The sequence below is a fragment of the Lutra lutra genome, chromosome 14 (assembly GCF_902655055.1).
Source record: "Lutra lutra chromosome 14, mLutLut1.2, whole genome shotgun sequence".
Classification (NCBI taxonomy): domain Eukaryota; kingdom Metazoa; phylum Chordata; class Mammalia; order Carnivora; family Mustelidae; genus Lutra; species Lutra lutra.
In genome coordinates this window covers 47,506,024-47,524,113 of record NC_062291.1, presented here as the reverse complement: position 1 = coordinate 47,524,113, position 18,090 = coordinate 47,506,024, and the positions used below count along the sequence as shown (strand labels likewise).

Sequence of the window (18,090 nt, the reverse complement as noted above, 5' to 3'; positions counted from 1 at the left end):
TGTCTACTGAAGCCGATCGCTGTGGTGGGAGATGACATGCTCTGATTAGTTAGACCTGAGTTACATGGTCACCTTGAGAACCAGGGTAGAGTTCATGCTATGCAAATGCGTGAACTGAGAGGGAGGAGTGATGGCATCCATTTCCGGAAAGAGAGGAAGTGGTGGCACATGGCTAAAAATATATGTCTGCCAGCAGTGAGCACTTAGTGGTCAGCCATACTACATCCCTAGTGACCAAAAGAGCTGTGTTTGGCTGGAGTTCTGAGTCTGCTGGTATCACTTGGGTCTGGCCTCGTGTTTTGGGCTGAAGTATGTTCCTTCAAAATTTCTTCGTTGAAGCTGTAGCCCCTAGTACTCAGAATGCGACTATATTTGGAGATAGGTCTTTGAAGAGGTGGTTAAGTCAAAATGAGGCTTTCTGGTTGTGTCTTAGTCCAATCTGACTGGAGTCCATGTAAAAAGGGATTATGACACACAGAGAGACACCATGTTGCTGGAGCATAGGGGAGAGGCCATGTGGAGAAACAGGGAGATGGTGGCCATCTGCAAGCCAAGGGGAGAGGCTTCTGAAGGAATCAACCTGCCAACACCTGGATCTTGGGTTTCTAGCTTCCGGAACTCTGAGAGAATAAATTTCTGCCATTTAAGACACCCAGCCTATGGTATTTGCCATGACAGCCCTAAAAATGGACACACCTGGAGTCTGAGAAGGGAAAGCTGCAGCCACCACTGAGTGTGGACACCATGCAGAGATCTGTGGTCTTAGTCCTCACACAATGTGGGGTGCAGAGGGCAAGGGTGAATGATATCTCAGCCTGCCTGCTTCGCCTCAGTAACTGGGTTTAAGAGCAAGGACAAGCTCAGAAGTTAAAATGGTTCTTGAGAACAGTGGCTTTCAAGTGTTCTGTGCCACGATCCATGATAAAACAACAACAAAAAAGGTAGATGTTATAGCCCAATGTTATCTTATGTTATGTTTTGTTATGTTATAGCCCCCCACATGTACAGAGAACAGAATTGAAGCAAAAGTTTAAGAAACAAGATGCACCCTTTCTATATGTGATATACACAGGGATTTGCTATTCTCTTCTAGTTCATTTTACAAAATGCTGGCTATTAAATGGCTATTAATGGCTGAACTATTAATTATTACCTCACTAGTGTGTTAGAAGCTACAGTTTGAAAAACGCTTTTTAGACTATCCTAGAACCATGTCGTTTTCCTCCAGTACATCTTCCGAAAGTATTGCCATGTCCAGAGTCTTCCAAGGCCCTCTTTGTGCCCTCACTCTGCTGCATTTTTCTTCATAGCATTTACCATGGCCTGCCATGGAATATGTCCTCGTTGATCAGACATCCTCCACTCCAGCTCCTTCCCCAGATCCTGGGGAGCCTCGATCTCTCTCACTGCTGTGGACCAGCGCAGTTCCAAGATGCTCTCTGCTGTCCTCATATGACTCCCAAAGGCAGACCTTTCCCTTTTACGTGTATGTGTAAAGGCAGCCAAACGCTCTCATTTGGGCCCCCACTCCCTCAGTCCTCATGTACAGAGGGCCCGCTCCATGCTTGGTATCATCTAAGCCCTCTAACCCTGCAAAGCCCATGTTATTTCCACCCCCGGGTGAGAAAGATCGCACCCCCGTGAGTCTGGGGAAGCTAGCGAGATCCCAGCCAGGACTCACTTCTGGGGCCTTGCTTTGCTGTGTGTCAGGCACTGGGCTGGGTGTATCAGAAGGTGTCAGGGAGACTCAGACAGGAGGGCCTGTCCCTGTGTCTGTGTTGTTGAGGGAGCTAGAGGGGTGGGTTCCTGCTATGTGGCACTAGCTAATGCAGCTGGGAGGCTGGGAAGCACCGCCAGCCAGATCCTGTGCCCTCTGAAGGGACTTATATTTTGTCTGATAAATGGTTCTAGTGCTGGGGAAAAAAAATTAATTTGGAAACCACTGCAGTGAAAGACTGGGAGCCACTGAAGAATTCTAAGCAGGGAAGTGACATGATTACATTTGCATTTTAAAAAGGGAGACAAAGACATTTTGGTATAAAAATAAATCTCCTTAATCACATCATCATGGCACAACAGCTTTCCTTGGGGTGCAGTCCCCACGAGCTGTGGGGACCTTCACACAGGTGCAAACAGAGCCACGTCTGAGTTGCATTCTGCTTCTCCACTTGATGGCAGATGTCTTCCCGTGGCCTCCCTAATGACCTAATGACCCTTGGGTGGTTACGCGGTACACCTCACAGGGGTGGACCTTTGCTCACCTCTCCATGCTCTCACTGTTGGGCAGCACTTGGAAGGACCGTGTAAGGGGTAATACCATTATTCTTGTCCCCATTGTTTCTGATCTTCCTTTTTAATGAATGACATAGAAACCAATGCTAGCATTAGGGTTTTTCTTAGTTCCATATTGACTTCTTCTCTTAGACATAGTCCTAGCTGGGTCTAAGATCCTCAGTACTTTTAGGTTTGTAGTGAAATTGAGTGGAAGATGGGAAATATCTCATGTACTCCTTTGCCCCCACACATGCATGGACTGCCCCATCATCAGCACCAGCCACTAAAATGGTACTTGTGTTCCAGCTGATAAACCTACATTGACACATCACTGTCCCCCAGACTCCATCATTGACATTCATGTTCCCTTTTGGTGTTGCACATTCTATGGGTTTGAACAAATTTATAATGACATATATTCATTAGAAGAGTATCATACAGTAGTTTCACTGCCCTAAAAATCCTCTCTGTTCCATATATGTGTCCCTCCTTCTCCATTTCCCCAACCATCCGCTGGTAATTACTGTTCTTTTTACCTTCTCCGTAGTTTCACATTTTCTAGAATGTCATGTGGTTGGAGTCATACAGTATGTGGTCTTTTCAGATTAACTTCTTTCACTTAATAGGCACTTAAGCTTCCCCCATGTCTTTTGTCTTTTCATGGCTTGATAGCTCATTTTCTTTTAGTGCTGAATAATATTCTGTTGTCGGGATAAACTACAGTGTCTTTATCCACTCACCTACTGAAAGATATCTTTTGTTTCCAAGTTTTGGCAATTATGAATACAGTTGCTATAAACATCCATGTGAAGGCTTCTGGGTGGACATTTGTTTTCAACTCCTTTGGGTAAACACCAAGAAGCATGATTGCTAGATCCTATGGTAAGACTATGTTTGCAAGACAAATTGTCTTCTAAAGCGGCCATCCTGGTTTGCATTCCACAGGCTGCACAGGAGAGTTCCTGTGGTTCCACATCTACATCAGCCTGTGCTGCTGTCAGTGTTCTGGATCTGGGTCATGTTAATAGCATTCCGAAGGCTTTTTTTAGGCAGCATGTTGCTGGTCAATTTCTTTCCGTTTGTGTCTCTGAGCTGAGCCCAGAACCGGCATGGACTAGCTCTCAGCTGAGGATTCTTAGTCCATAGCCTTATGGGGACAGGTCTGTGTCACCCCAGGAGATGGGGTTGTAGTGGATGATATGCTCTCCCCTTCAGACCCCCTCCTCAGACTGACTTGCCCATCCCCATCCCTGAAAAGGGAAGAACTCCCAGCTCCAGCTGCTTTTCTCATGGGGAGTTGCCCACAGCTATGGGGAAGTGCCTTGGCGAAGTTTAAGCTGGGAGGAGCGGCCTGAAACCAGGACAACCTAATTCAGGAAGATAAGGACAGGGTCTGCTTCCTCTGCCAAGTTCTTGGGGTTGGGATCGTAGACAGACTTCTGCTGTGCTCAGGGTCCCATACAAGGCATCTTGGTTATGCCCCTTTTCTTCTGCATCTTTCCAGCAGATAGAGAGTAAAACCTATTTTCGGGTTGAAGATTACATCCCAGCAAGTCTGCTTGAGAGGATGACTGCTCTCCGGGTCCAAGCTGAAGTCTCAGAGATGCACCGTCTCAGTCCTGTGCTCTGGGGAGAGGATGCTGAGCTAGAATTCTTGAGGGTAAGGCCTCTGTACCTCTGGAGGGGGTGCTGGTGTTTAAGGACATGGAGCTGGCCCTTCTCTCTGGTGCTTTCTCTGGGGGGCCAGATGTGCTCAGACCTACATGGAGGTATGAACAAGGGACTTGAGACGTTGGGAGGGAGGAAGTTCTAACATGCTGCAGGGCAAGGAGAGGCTTCTGGAGACAGCTGGCATTGGGAATGATCCCCCCAAGTGGGTAGAAGTTAGTGGGCTGTGTGAATAGGGCAAGGCCTTTCTTTAACCATAGAGCTCATAGTCACTTTTCTATGAGTGAGGAGACCTCGACTCTCACAGAGACACATGGAACAACTCAAGTGCAAAATTGGGGTATGGGCCAAAAGCAAAGCCATTGGAAGACTTCATGTTTCCAGGCTTCCAGGCAATAGTCCTCAGCATTGCACAGATGGTGTGGTCCACGCATATGGGCACAGTCCTGGTCCACACTCTCTTCAGACCTCAAGCAAAGACAGTGGCATTTGAGTCTCCCATGTCTGTGGGTATACACGGAGCCTAGGATGAAGAGCCTTTGCACACTCCATGACTTATCAGCACTGGGTTGGGCACTGTGTGGGACGGAGACTGAAAGAACATGATCTTTGCCCCCAGGGAATCCCAAGTCTCATGGGGAAGATAGGCAGGTACCCAGAGACAGGCACAGGGTGCTGTGTGATGAGAACAATAACAATAAGTCAGGGAGCAGCTACTCTGCCTGTGCAGATGAAGCTGGGTGGGGTGTACTTGTAAGAGGGACCTTGGCTTCCCCAGGGGAGGATAACTGGCTGGCGTTTAGAACTGAGGAGGAGTTTCAAAAGAAGCTCCAGATTTGTACATTTCTTTGTACAAAAGTCTCCCAAGATGGATAGGAAACATGTCCATGTTGTTTGCCTTTAATAGAGATGGACATTTGAAAGCAGAACTGCCCAGGTAAGATCTGGCCCTTTCTTTTTGGTCTGTCATGAAGCAGCCTGTCTGTAAGACCTCACACGTGCAGACCCATTGGCACTTCATGTCAGAAGCCCTGATGGAAAGGTGCTCAGTGCTTTCTATCATCCAGCCTTCCTGCACATTCCTTGTCAAGAGGAACTTTGTCAAGCCTTCCTTTGATGAGGCACAAGTGGGCACCTCAAAGCCATCAGCATGCATCCGACAGAAGATGGAGGAAGAACCACAGAACCAGTGGGCAGGCCGAGGACTTGGGCCTGGGGAAGCCTCTGTAGGATCAAGAATGCCCACCTGTTCACCCCTCCCCAGGCTCCAGCTTTGTTTGTCCTGCTTTCTGTGTCCCTCCCTCTCCTGGTTGAATGATGAACACTGATTGTGAAGGAAGCCAGCCTCTCCTAAGCAGAAATACAGGGAGACTTTGTTTCAGTCTTTGATGGAAAACAGCGAATAGATTTGACTTCATTTGCATGCCATCTTATCAGTTTCAAGAAATGCTGGGTTTTAGGTCCCCGTGCTGGTGGGTTGGGCATGCGAGGGTTGTGTACCGCCCATGCTGTGTGGGTCCCCAGGGGGCTTTGTGATGCCCATTGCATATCGGAACCCTCCTCGTTTGGGTGAGTGTTAGTTAAGCCAAATCTTTCCTCCCATAATTATAAAAGTAACAATTTGCTCATGATTCTGCCCTCTGGAAACAACATAATTATATTTTGTTGTATTCATTTTTCTCTCTCTGTTCTGTACATTCACATGTGTATACACATACACATTTAAAATTGGGTTTATTTTATATATGCAGACTTGTATATTTTTATAATCCCATCTCACCAACATTTTGAATCTTTATTTTATTTTATTTATTTTTTTTAATAAGATTTTATTTATTTAACAGACAGAGATCACAAGTAGGCAGAGAGAGAGAGAGGAGGAAGCAGGCTCCCTGCTAAACAGAGAGCCCGATGCAGGGCTCGATCGCAGGACCCCAGGATCATGACCTGAGCCGAAGGCAGAGGCCCTAACCCACTGAGCCACCCAGGCGCCCCTTGAATCTTTATTTTAAATCAACACATGGTATACCCTAAATTTTTTCTCAATACTCTGTTGTTTGGCACATACATTGTTTTAAATATGGGACTATTTTAAACAATACTGAGATTAGCACTTCTGCTATATAAATCTTTAGCTGCATTTGTGCTTAATTCCTTGGGGATAGACTCTCATGAGTTGAATTACAGGATCTCAGGTTATGAACATTTGAAACATTGTTAATATATGTTGCTTAGACATTCTACATTTCAGTCCTTTCTGTACATTTCTTGTCCACCCTACTAGGCTGTGAATGTCAGGGCCCTGAATCCTCAGAGCTCAGTCACTCCATAAACAGCCACTGGATTATTTAATTACAGTTCCTTGTGGCTCCTCTCTTTCATTATCAGATGGTGCCTCTTGGCCTCCAGTTCACCAATGACTAATTCTGTTAGTTCATCATCCCACACTGGAAGAAGATTTGGCGGAAATCCAGTGTGGATCATGCTGGATAACATACTCTGTCTGGAAGATTCACAACTACATTAGCATATTAATCCCAGAACAACCTGTTCAAGATTAACTCAATGTTTTCCAAACTTCTTTAACCAGGGAACCATTTTTTTCCCCACATAAATGAGGGTTTTTATATACTATTAAAACATTTTCTTTTTTTTTTTTCCAGCTGTTGAGATCATACTGAACATATCCTGTGTTTTACCCCAATTAGCATACAACATATGCATGCCTCAGATAGTTACAAATGCTTTGTAAATATCCTTCCTAAAGGCTACTCGGTGATCCTTTTTAAGGCAGTACTTTAGGGAATACTTATTTCTGGGAGCTGGTTCCCCAACCCAAACCTGCTAGTCTTCACCGAACCTTACTAGGAGAAGGGTTTGTCTGGATTATTTAGCACATTTTCTTAGGACAGATTCCCAGGAATGAAATTATGGGGTCAAAGGATATGAGTTGTTATGACTCTCTTGATGAAACTATCCGTTTGTTCCAACAGTTTTCAAGACAGCAAGGATGCTACACAGGCTGGGAGCCAGGAGAGCCTGTGTCCAATCGAAACCTGGCTGCCACTGTAGGGAGAAGGAGAAAATAGTGAGATGCCCCTAAACAGAGATAAAGTGCCCCTGTAAGAGGACAATTAGCAACTGCAACACAGAATGACCAGGAGAGGTGTTCCGGAAGATTCCCTAGTAGAGCAGAGAGAGTAATATTATTATTATTTTTTTACAGATTGCAAATGCCCCCGAAGATCTTATGTATATTCACCCATGTTTCCAGATGTTATAGGAACTCTGTATTTTGCTAAGAGTGAGGACTCAGAAACAGACAAACTTACAATTCCATTTCTAGCTTTTAAGTGTACCTCCCCTTTCTCATTTGAAGAGACATAACTACACCTCTCTGTTGGGATGGCTGTGAAGATTAAATAGCATGATGCATGCGGAATGTTTACAATGGTGCTTTGCCATTTTATTTTTAAAATTTTTTTAAGAGAGAGGTGGGGGAGGGGCAGAGATTCTTAAGTAGGCTCCGCGCCTAGGGCAGAGCCCAATGTGGGGCTCCATCTCAGGACCCTGAGATCATGACCTGAGTAGAAATCAAGAGTCAGGCACTTTAACTGACTGAGCCCCCCAGGCATTCTGGCGCTTTGCCATTTAAAAATTTCATCACTCCAAGTACTTCAGGATCACACGCTTCTCTAAAGACTTAAAAATAAAGACTATAATTAAATACTAAATGATTAAAACATGTAAGCAAGTCTAGCAAAGTCATCTTTAGTACTGAAGACATTATAAGGCTTTAAATTCGGGGGGGGGGCAGAATATCACATCCAATTATTTACAAGAATTGACCTTACTGTTTGGGATGGCCCTAATTAATACTGTAAGCACACGCCAAATCTGGCCATTACATATTTCAGCACCGAGTGCTCCATAAATAGTGTTTTGGATGCTACTGCTGATGACAACGATGGTGTCTCCAGAGTTAAAACAAGCAGGCTCAAGGCCCAGAAACTTCATCAACATCGTGGGAAGCATCGTAGGTTCTGCAGGCAGTGTAACCTCTCTGCACAGATTATTAACAGAAGAAAAAAAAGTACAGCAAGGATCTTGAGAGAGCAGCTCTCGAAAGTCATAATTTGTCCGTATTGTTATTCCCTTGTCGGGGCATGGGAGAAATGGGCCTGGACAGAGTGCTCTCTGTTGATGGGTGGAGATGGGAAACCAGATCTCACCAACGGAACCCTTCTGAGAGGGTTTCCAGTTTCTGGAGCAGGAAGTCGCTGCTGTGAGTCCAGGTGCATCAGCCTCCTGATGAGGCCTGGGATCTTGCAGTTGAAGGGGCAGCTGGTAGACACACCAGGATAGAGTCCTGATTACCATTCGGATGGAAAACCATTTGCACCAGGCTTATACTCCAATCTCTTAAGAATTTGATGAGCATGATGCACTCCCCATACCTAACGGGCCCTCAGGGCTCTGAAAAAAATTCAGTCTCCTGACCTGGTAAACTGAGGACCTCCCCTGGGCTGTAGGGACCCGACCAATGCCCTGTGGCATGGGGAGCGATACCAGTGGTCGCTCCTTTGCTCTGCAGGATGTTCATGGCTTATCTTGCTTTTGTAGTGATGCTCACCATCTGGAAGATTGTTTTCTATGCCTGGGCCTCAGTTTTTCATAAACTGAAGGGGTTATAGCAGATAATATTTCAATAGACCTTGATAGACACAACTGGGAAAAGGAATCCCTTACCGTGAAATGACCCAGAACAGTCTGAATTCTAAAAACTCGTTCAGAATATTCTTACTCTGTTCTATCATTTTCAGAATATCTGCTTTCCAGGTGTTGTCTTAGGTACTCCATGAAAAGGAATCCTGGGGTTAATAAAATAGGAAATGCTATCATATGAGAGATGAGGAGAAATCCTGTAGCAAGGAGATCAGGTTAGCTCAGGGTTTTCCTAAACTTATTCAGCAGCCCTACTCTTTTTGTTTTTGGAACGTCTGTTGAAATGCTTCTTATGAACTGGTTTGAAGCCCATTATTTTATTATTTATTTATTTATTTAATTTATTTTTTGTTAACATATACTGTATTATTTGTTTCAGGGGTACAGGTCTGTGATTCATCAGTCTTACACAGTTCACAGCACTCACCATTGCACATACCTTCCCCAGTGTCTATCACCCAGCCACTGTATCCCCCCCACTCCCCTCCCTTCCGGCAACCCTCTGTTTCCTGAGATTAAGAGTCTTATGGTTTGTCTCCCTCTCTGGTTTCACCTTGTTTCCTTTCTCCCTCCCTTCCCCTATGATCCTCTGCCTTGTTTCTCAAATCCCTCATATCAGTGAGATCATATGGTAATTGTCTTTCTCTTATTGACTTATTTTGCTCAGCATAATAGCCTCTAGTTCCATCCACGTCATTGCAAATGGCAAGATATCATTTTTCTGATGCTGCATAATATTCCATTGCATATATAGATACCACACCTTTTTTATCCATTCATCTGTCAATGGACATCTATGAAGCCCATTATTTTAGATTAGTGGGAGTGTCTCTTCTAAATTGGCCTTTTTCTTGCTCCAGGTCACTCAGCAGCTCCCAGAATATGGTGTGCTGGTTCATCGAGTTCTCCCAGAGAAGGCCAGGGTGGAAGGCGAGATGGCCTTGGGTTTCTGTACCAAGGGTGTCATTGTATACGAAGTGACAAACGACAGCAGAATTGCAACTTTGCGGTTTCAGTGGAGAGAAATAAGAAAGATTTCAACTTGTGTGAGTGTACCTTAGTGGATAACTGCTTCATTTCCCTTTATTCTGATGCCCCTTTAAAGGAGCGGTGGGGGTCGTGTGATCTTCCCCTGACCAGATAAGTTCACATCTGTTACTCTGGGGCACTGCGATGTATTTGGAAGAAGTCTACCTGGAGATTGGAGAGTCCCCAGGAGGCCATTTCCTCCCCACCATCTCTTGCCTGGACCCTCTGTACCCCCATGGATAGCCAGCCATCAGCTGGCTACACCTTCCCTCTGGGTAGAGTTCTCTTAATTCAGTGAAGCCACCGATGCTGAGAGCAAGGTTGGTTTTGGGAGATGGGAGAGGAGAGCCTACTGTAGGTGGGGTGGAATCTGCTCAGTTTTGAAACATTTCTCTTGTGTTTTCAATTTTCCGTGTGCACACAGTGTCCCGAAGGCATCCTGGCTGTCTCCCATGAACTAGAGGTGTGCTACAGGATGCTGGGGACTGCACACCTTTGATGCCCATTGAAAATTTAGAAGACATTTTTTAGAAACAAAAAACCCTATTAAACGTATTGCATTTGAAATTGTATTTCAATGCCATTTGCATGAGCAAATTTATATACTTCCTGAATTTATTTATAATACATTTGCCACCAAAAGAGTTATGCCTGTCCCCACAGCAGATTACTCTAGTACCTAATCTTCCTTCTTGTCCCATGGGTCACCCCAGCTAGTGTGTCATTTCCTTTAGTGATGATTTCCTTATCAGTCATGAAGGTCTTTGTCTTTTGGCCCATGGGGAAAATATCAGCTTTTTCTATTTAATTTTCTCTTAGGGTTTTAAAAGTTTTCCTCCTGGCTACATTGTTGTTTTTATAATCATTATCTGATGTTAGAGTTTCCTAAGTAGAGTGTAATGGTTTAATTCATTTTCTTAATGTTTCCTTAATTTTTTCATCTTGGTTGTTGAGGTTAACATATTGTTTCAGCATGATTTTTTAAAAAGATTTTATTTATTTATTTGACACAGAGAGAGATCACAAATAGGCAGAAAGGCAGGCAGAGAGAGAGGGGGAAGCAGGCTCCCCGCTGAGCAGAGAGCCCAATGTGGGGCTCGATCCCAGGACCCTGAGATTATGACCTGAGCCAAAGGCAGAGGCTTAATCCACTGAGCCACCCAGGAATCCCTCCAGCATGTTCTTAATAGTGTTTCTTTTTCTGTTTTTTAAAGATTTTATTTATTTATTTGAGAGAGAAAGAGAGAGAGAATGCATGAGAAGACAAAGGGGGGAAGGGCAGAGGGAGAAGGAGAAGCAGAGCCCAATGTGCTATTCCATTCAAGGACCCCAAGATCATGATCTGAGCCAAAGGCGGAGACTTTACCAACTGAGCCACCCAGGACCCCCTTGATACTGTTTCATGATAAATTATTGTTTGTCTTTGGAAAAAAAGCTTATATGTAAAAGTAAATAACTGAACAGAATTTAATTGAGTTCATTAAAATGGCTTATAATACACTATTGGAAAATTTTTCCCAAATAATTTTGACTAACTCTAAAAGTAAACAATATTTATATTTATAAGATTTTTATAATTTTAATGACTTGACTTTAATTCAATTGAAAGATTATTTGAGGAATTTTAATTACTGAATTAATTCAATACTGTTGCATTGCTTCCTATTTTCTTTATGTCATGGTTAACTGTTTAAATTTTTCAATTTAATTTGTTTTAGGACATTTGTAAAAATGCAGATAACCTAAAATGTAATTTTGAAAAATAGAATTTTTGAAGATATAAAATTTAACAATCCCCTTAAGTAAATCCTTTATATTTAAGTTGGTTTAATGTTTTTAGATATTTATTTTCCCACGACCAGGGACAATTCCTTAACTAAAACTGGAAGTCATCAGGTTCACAAAACAAACTTAGTAGCTTAAAAACAAAAACAAAAACAACCCTGCTACTAATTAAGGATTTCTATGGGTTGATGACTATTTCTTCAGCATGAATATTTTTTTAATGGTAAAGTCATCCCATGAAATGATGTCACCAATTGCTTGCCACAAATCAGGCATCTTGCACTGAAAATGACTGTCACTCTTCATGCTTCTGCAAGCACAAAATGCAGAACTCAATATAAGAATGAGCTCAGGAAGTTGATTTGAAACTTGCCTAATTAATAGCAGATGCCAAGACGTTTCAGACAATTGGAGACCATTCATCTCGCCAGCCTGCTGGGAAATAACAATAGAGTTTGAGAAAAATGGCATTTTGGAAGACTGATTTGTCGGTGCGTTAGTAGCCTGTCTGTAGCAGAGACAAGGTTCATTCTGAAGATTATCCAATTGAGGAAAGGTTCGTTATGGAGCGATGAAACTACTCGTGTTGGAAGCCTGAAGGGGAATGCAGAGGGCAGGGGAGGAGACGGACTTGGTAGGGCTCCCTTTAAGAAAAAGAATGCAAAGTTCCGAATGCAAACTATGAAATGAAAATGAATATTCCTTTAGAATGAGAAAAGAAATCGCCACAAGTTGTGAATTTAAAAATGGGAACAACTATTGCAAAACCATCAAGCCAAAAATGATTATTGTCATTAAGTCACTCCCTGATAAATTGTAATTCCTTTTTTCTTTCAAACGTTGGTGGCGTACATTCTGATGATGTTTCCATATTATGGAACTTTTGTAATATTTTCTCCAGAGGCAATAAAGTATAATTTAGACTTTGTTCCAGCATGGCTGACTGAAAGTTATTTTTCTTATTGAGAAGAAGCACAAAGCCTGCAGTTTTGCCCAGAGACACACCTGCTGTTTATAGTGCCGCCAAAGGTTTCTGGGCTACAAGTGCAGGGAATCAAATATTCTATTCTGCATGATTCTCCATCAAGAAAGGAAAAACATGGGGCGCCTGGGTGGCTCAGTGGGTTAAAGCCTCTGCCTTCGGCCCAGGTCGTGATCCCAGAGTCCTGGGATCGAGCCCCACATCGGGCTCTCTTCTCGGCAGGGAGCCTGGTTCCTCCTCTCTCTCTGCCTGCCTCTCTGCTGCTTGTGATCTCTGTCTGTCAAATAAATGAATAAAAATCTTTAAAAAAAAAAAAGGAGAAACATGGTGTGATGTGTTGAGAATGCGGTATCTATGTTTCTAAAGTAAGAGTCTCATGCTCTACCGACTGAGCTAGCCGGGCACCCGGTATCTATGTTTCTAAAGTATATCCCCGATAGGACAGAAGTGCCGCTTGATCAGGGTGTTTTTGAGAATTAAGTCGGTTTTTCATTTCTGACAACTGAAAGAGATTTCTGCCAGACTGGCCTCTAGCTCTGAACATTTCCGAGCTCGCTTTGCACACATTGCAGGAACAAGGGAAGACTTGCCCAGAGCCCCTTCCGCCCCCCTCAACTTCATTAGCTCCACAGCAGATCTGCCTCCGTCTGGAAGAGCATCATTGTTCTGCAAAGAGATATCAGACCAGACACACCAACTAGCAGGCGAACAAACAGCAATAACAATATAACTCAAGGGGATGAAATATTCAAAATGGTAAAACAATGCTTTGAAACTAAGTGAGGTTATGGAAGCACCACGTGTATTTGTACTGCAGCAACAGAGGCATAAATAAGATTTTTGTGTGTGTACTGAAAACTCTGAGATTCAAGTTTGACATCATCTTGTTCACAGAGCAGCTCACCTCTGTGAAAGTTTGCTGGTAGATATTCATTTCTCATTAAATGGTGTATCAAAATGGAGAAGAAATCCGCATGACCACAGTCGAGACTATTTTCTGCTTTATGCCTGGAAATTCCACTTATTGTGGTGCTTAGTACCGTAAAGCATTAGTGTCCATAAAGGAGAGTCTTGCCAAGAGTTTATGAGTTGAAAGAAAGATTGGTGTGTGTGTGTGTGTGTGTGTGTGTGTGTGTGTGTGATTCTCTCTTCTCAGACTTGTTAAAGAATAGTTATTAGATCTTTTAAAAATGACATGCTCATCTAAAATTTTTTAGTACCTGGGTGCACTTAATATAAAATTGTCAAGACTATATGAGAGCATATCAAAGCGTACTGACAAAGGGGTTGGTTCCAAGCAAATATTCAAGTTTGGAAAATCAAATACTCAGTTGGCAGAGTTCAGCCATCATTATAATTTGAATATTAAGAAAAAATTACTAAGGCTAGCAGGGCAACATCTATGAGTGTTTGAGAAAATACATTATTAAAAAAAATGCTAGATATAGTATAGTTCAATTGGACTCCAAATCCACTCACATTAGTAGAAGGAGGTTCAGCGTTACATTTGTCAATAAAGCGAAAGAATATTTAGAAAATGCTCAAGTTATTTAAAATTGGGCTATAGGCAGGGGCACCTGGGTGACTCAGATGGTTAAGTGTCTGCCTTTGGCTCAGGTCATGATCCCTGGGTCCTGGGATCGAATCCCAGATCAGCCTCCTGGCTCAGCAGGGAGTCTGCTTCTCCTTTTCCCTCAGCCTCTCTCCCAGCTTGCATGTTCTCTCTCTCACTGTCTCAAATGAATAAATAAAATCTTTTAAAAAAGTAAAATTAGGTTATGGGTAAAAAAATTTTCTCAGAGGAAAACTAATGAATAATTATTTGTCTTTTGTTAATATTCGACCCTGTAGATGGAGCTTCTGAGAAATGACAACTATTATGAATTAAAAGAGATTAGCATTAACAAGGATCAGGAAAGGAACCCTTTCAAGCATAAGCCCTGTATTTATAAAAATTATCTTTCTTAGAGTAGGCTCAAGGTTCTTATTGAAATATCTAGAATATCTAGACTAGAGATTTTATTTAGAAGCTATATATAAATTTGTATTTACTATCATCTCTATTACTTTGCATTTTATTGTTCTTATTAACATTGTGTATTGAAAATGTCACAGATTTTTTTCCCTCCAAAGCTCCATATAGATAATTCCATATAGATAATCCTCTCCAGTTTATCCCACTGAGCTGTACAGTATTATCATTTTGTATGTGGGCCCTGAAGTTATGTATAAATGTGGGGAAGCATTTCTTGGTGATGTGACCTGAATTCTGCTGGAGTCTGGGAACTCTTGGTATATTTCCATCTCTGTAGGATAAAGACAATTGTATGACCTCCCTCATTTTGTAGCTTTGAGGGTGAAATGAATTAATATCCAGAAAGCACTTAGAACAGAGCCTTGCCCCATAACAGCAAGAAATATGAAAGTGCATACAGTGATCTTATCTTTTCTATAACCTGCTAGCTGAAATTTTGTCTGCAACTTCTGGGAGTTTGTGCAATGAAAACTACAGGTATATTTCGTGGCCTTTCAAAATGCACACTGAGGATTATGTTCACTCCTTGCTGAGGGTCAAGTGTGTGCCTGGGTCATTTCCAATGCTTTCCACCTTGCACATTTCTCAGCAGTTAGCCATTGCCCAATTAATAAACATTGGCTTTGTAAATGAAGAAAAAAATAAAATGAAGAATTTTTTTAAATCTAAGAAACAATATTGGGCCATGGTCATACATCTGTCATACACTTCTAGATGCCTAGTATACTGATCCCAAACTGGGGGGCTCCAGAATTTGATAACTCTGGACCATCATGCTTCAGTGGACAGTAAACACAATCAACATATGAAAACCTGTGTTTGCTTCCTCCAGCGGAAGAAGTTCACCATCACGAGCAGCATCACTGGGAAAAAGCACACGTTTGTCACTGATTCAGCCAAGACCTGTAAATATTTACTAAGACTCTGCTCTGCTCAGCATGGGTTTAATGCTCAGATGAGCTCCCTGCCCGTTGCAGCTGGTGAGTAGACATTATATTATGCATATCAACCTCCAGTTTGGAAAGACTGTTATTTCATAAAACAATTTGTGTGAATATAAACAGTTGACCCAGAACCTAAAAAGTTTTAGATCTCTCTAATGACTCAAGAAGTACCATTAAGGAGAAATACATTTTTTTTTCTTCGACTGGTAAATGCTCAAATAAATGACATGGGGCGGGGGAGGAGGTAAATGGATACCATCGTTCTGAAGTGGAATGGGGAGTATATATTAAAAGCCTTTAAAAAGCCCATGTCCATTAGCCCTGAAATTTCATTTGTAGATGGATTCTTATCCAAAGGTGATGCATTGAGAAGTACACAGAAGTTTGTGCTCATGGGTGTTCACTAGAACGTTATCTGTAACAGTGACCCTTTGGAAGCAACCTAAGTCTCCAAAGACGGAAGACTAGTGAAATAAATCCCATGCAGCTCTATAATTTAGACATTAAAGTCAGTTTTTGGAGGATGATGACATGTGAAAATACACATGATTTGGTGCTAAGTGAAGAAACATGAAATATGAAGTCGCGTCTCCCGCCGATAGAACTTTCTGCCATGATAGAAATATGCACACTGCTCGTTCTGGGGTCACTACCAGTGGGTACGAGGTCACTACCCGTGTGTACCTATTGAGCACTTGAAAGGTGGCAGATCGAACTGAGGAACTACATTTTTTACTTTATTTAATTTTATTTAATTTTAACTGACATACTTAAAGGTAAATGTCTGTCTGTGCCTCCTGCCCTGGAAAGCACCGGCCGCAACACCAGGATCGTATCTCGGTTGGTTTTAACCTGCTCCGACACAAGGAAGGAAGAATATGGAAATGAACTGCACCAGAGTACCTTCATGGGTTATATTATTGCCTTTGTGCACAATGTGCACGTAGAATGGCTTTAATTAGGGAAGAGACTATTAGGTGAAATGAGGCCACACATCACAAAAGGCTAGTTAATTCTTATTGAATATTTAGGAAGTGCTGAAGAACTATTTATTATTGTTATGAGTACTTTCCCAGGAAGTATGCTAAGCCCTTTCATGAATTATCTTATTTATGCTCATAATACACTGCTTCCTTAAATTGCAATTGTCAGACAGCCTAAGGAGGCCGGCACTAGTGTTACTGACAGAAGCAGACCAAAGCTCAGAGAAGGGAAGTAACGGGCCAGCTGGGTGGTGCTGGGGCTGAGGTTTGAACCTGTGGCTCCTTGAGGCCTGGTGTCTAGGCACCTCACTTGGCCAGTACAGCCTTCCATAGCCTCCCAGAATAGGGACTTTAGGACTAGAGAGGTTTGGAGTAGAGCATTGGATGGATCTCATTTGCTGTTGATCTCTAAGCATTATTTTTTCTTTAGTTAGAAAAGAGGACCATCTGGTAGAGTGGTTTCAGCCTTCATATTCACACAGTGGTCTCTTTGAGCCAATCATCCTAGAGCTTTCTAGGGATGGGAAAATCTCAGACTCCATACAGACCCACTGAAAATGTCTGCATTTGAAAAGAATCCCAGGGGACTTGGATGCACATAAAAGTTTGAGAACCCCCAGCTTGGAATGTGGCCCCTGGAGCCCATTGGACTCAGGGTAGTGGCACTTACTAGCTGTGTGACTTGGGGCAATTCACTTCTCTTCTCTGAGCCTCAGTGTCCTCAGATAAGCACACTGGTGTGTGGTAGGCTTTAAAGGGACAGTATGTGGGATGTTTCTAGCTCCGTGTCCTGTGTTCATTTCTCCGTGTGAGTAGTTACAGCAGCTTCTGCTTGCAGGGGTTTGGTTCCATGATAGCTAGTGCACAGGGGGATGGTGAACACTGGGATCTGGAGGCCTGGGACATGGGATCAATCAGGAAGCAAAATTCCTGAGCATTTAGATGCAAAACCAAAAACAGAAAATAAAGGGGACATATGATTAGCAGCAAACCCAAATAAATTATAAATATTTCATTAAATTGCAGAGTGGCAGTTTTAGGGTGTTTGCAGAGAAGGGGAGATAATGAATGTAAATTAATTGTATATTACCTGCTTTTGCTGAGATACAATGTGAAATATCATCAATATTACTTTTATTGCCTGATACCAGTGAATGTGAAATATTTATAAAGGCTCACTTGTGACACTAGTCCTTCTAAGCCTGCTTTGCTCATAATATACTGTTCTCTTAACTCCAAATTCTACCATCATATAAGAGTTTTCTGGAATCCAACCTTTGATAAAAGGATTATTTTAGACAATTTTTCTTTTTTTGGGCTGGGTCAATGTGATGCTACTTTCTTCTATTTTTTTTCTAGATTTATTGACTTATTAGTGACATAAATACATAAGCTTAAGGTGTTCAAAGTGATGGTTTGACATGCCTATCTATTGCAAGATGATTCCCACAATAAGACAGTTATCACCTCCATTCCCTTCCAAAATTACAATTTTTTTTTTTTGTGGTGATAATATTCAAGAACTACTCCCTTAACAACTTGTAAGGAGGGGTGCCTGGGTGGCTCAGTGGGTTAAAGCCTCTGCCTTCGGCTCAGGTCATGATCCCAGGGTCCTGGGATCAAGCCGCGCATTGGGCTCTCTGCTCAGCAGGGAGCCTGCTCCCC

The 18,090-nt window shown here is 42.5% G+C and overlaps 1 protein-coding gene across 2 annotated transcripts in view; it reads left to right on the top strand.

Annotated features, from left to right (window-relative positions):
- Nucleotides 1-18,090, top strand: part of FRMPD2 (FERM and PDZ domain containing 2) — a 90,363-nt gene that overhangs the window by 34,581 nt on the left and 37,692 nt on the right. For both annotated transcript variants that reach the window (XM_047703047.1, XM_047703046.1), the window contains exons 13-15: nucleotides 3,779-3,934; nucleotides 9,528-9,713; nucleotides 15,331-15,478. In XM_047703047.1, the coding sequence (XP_047559003.1) occupies nucleotides 3,779-3,934; nucleotides 9,528-9,713; nucleotides 15,331-15,478 (490 nt within the window). The remainder of the gene's footprint in view (nucleotides 1-3,778; nucleotides 3,935-9,527; nucleotides 9,714-15,330; nucleotides 15,479-18,090) is intronic.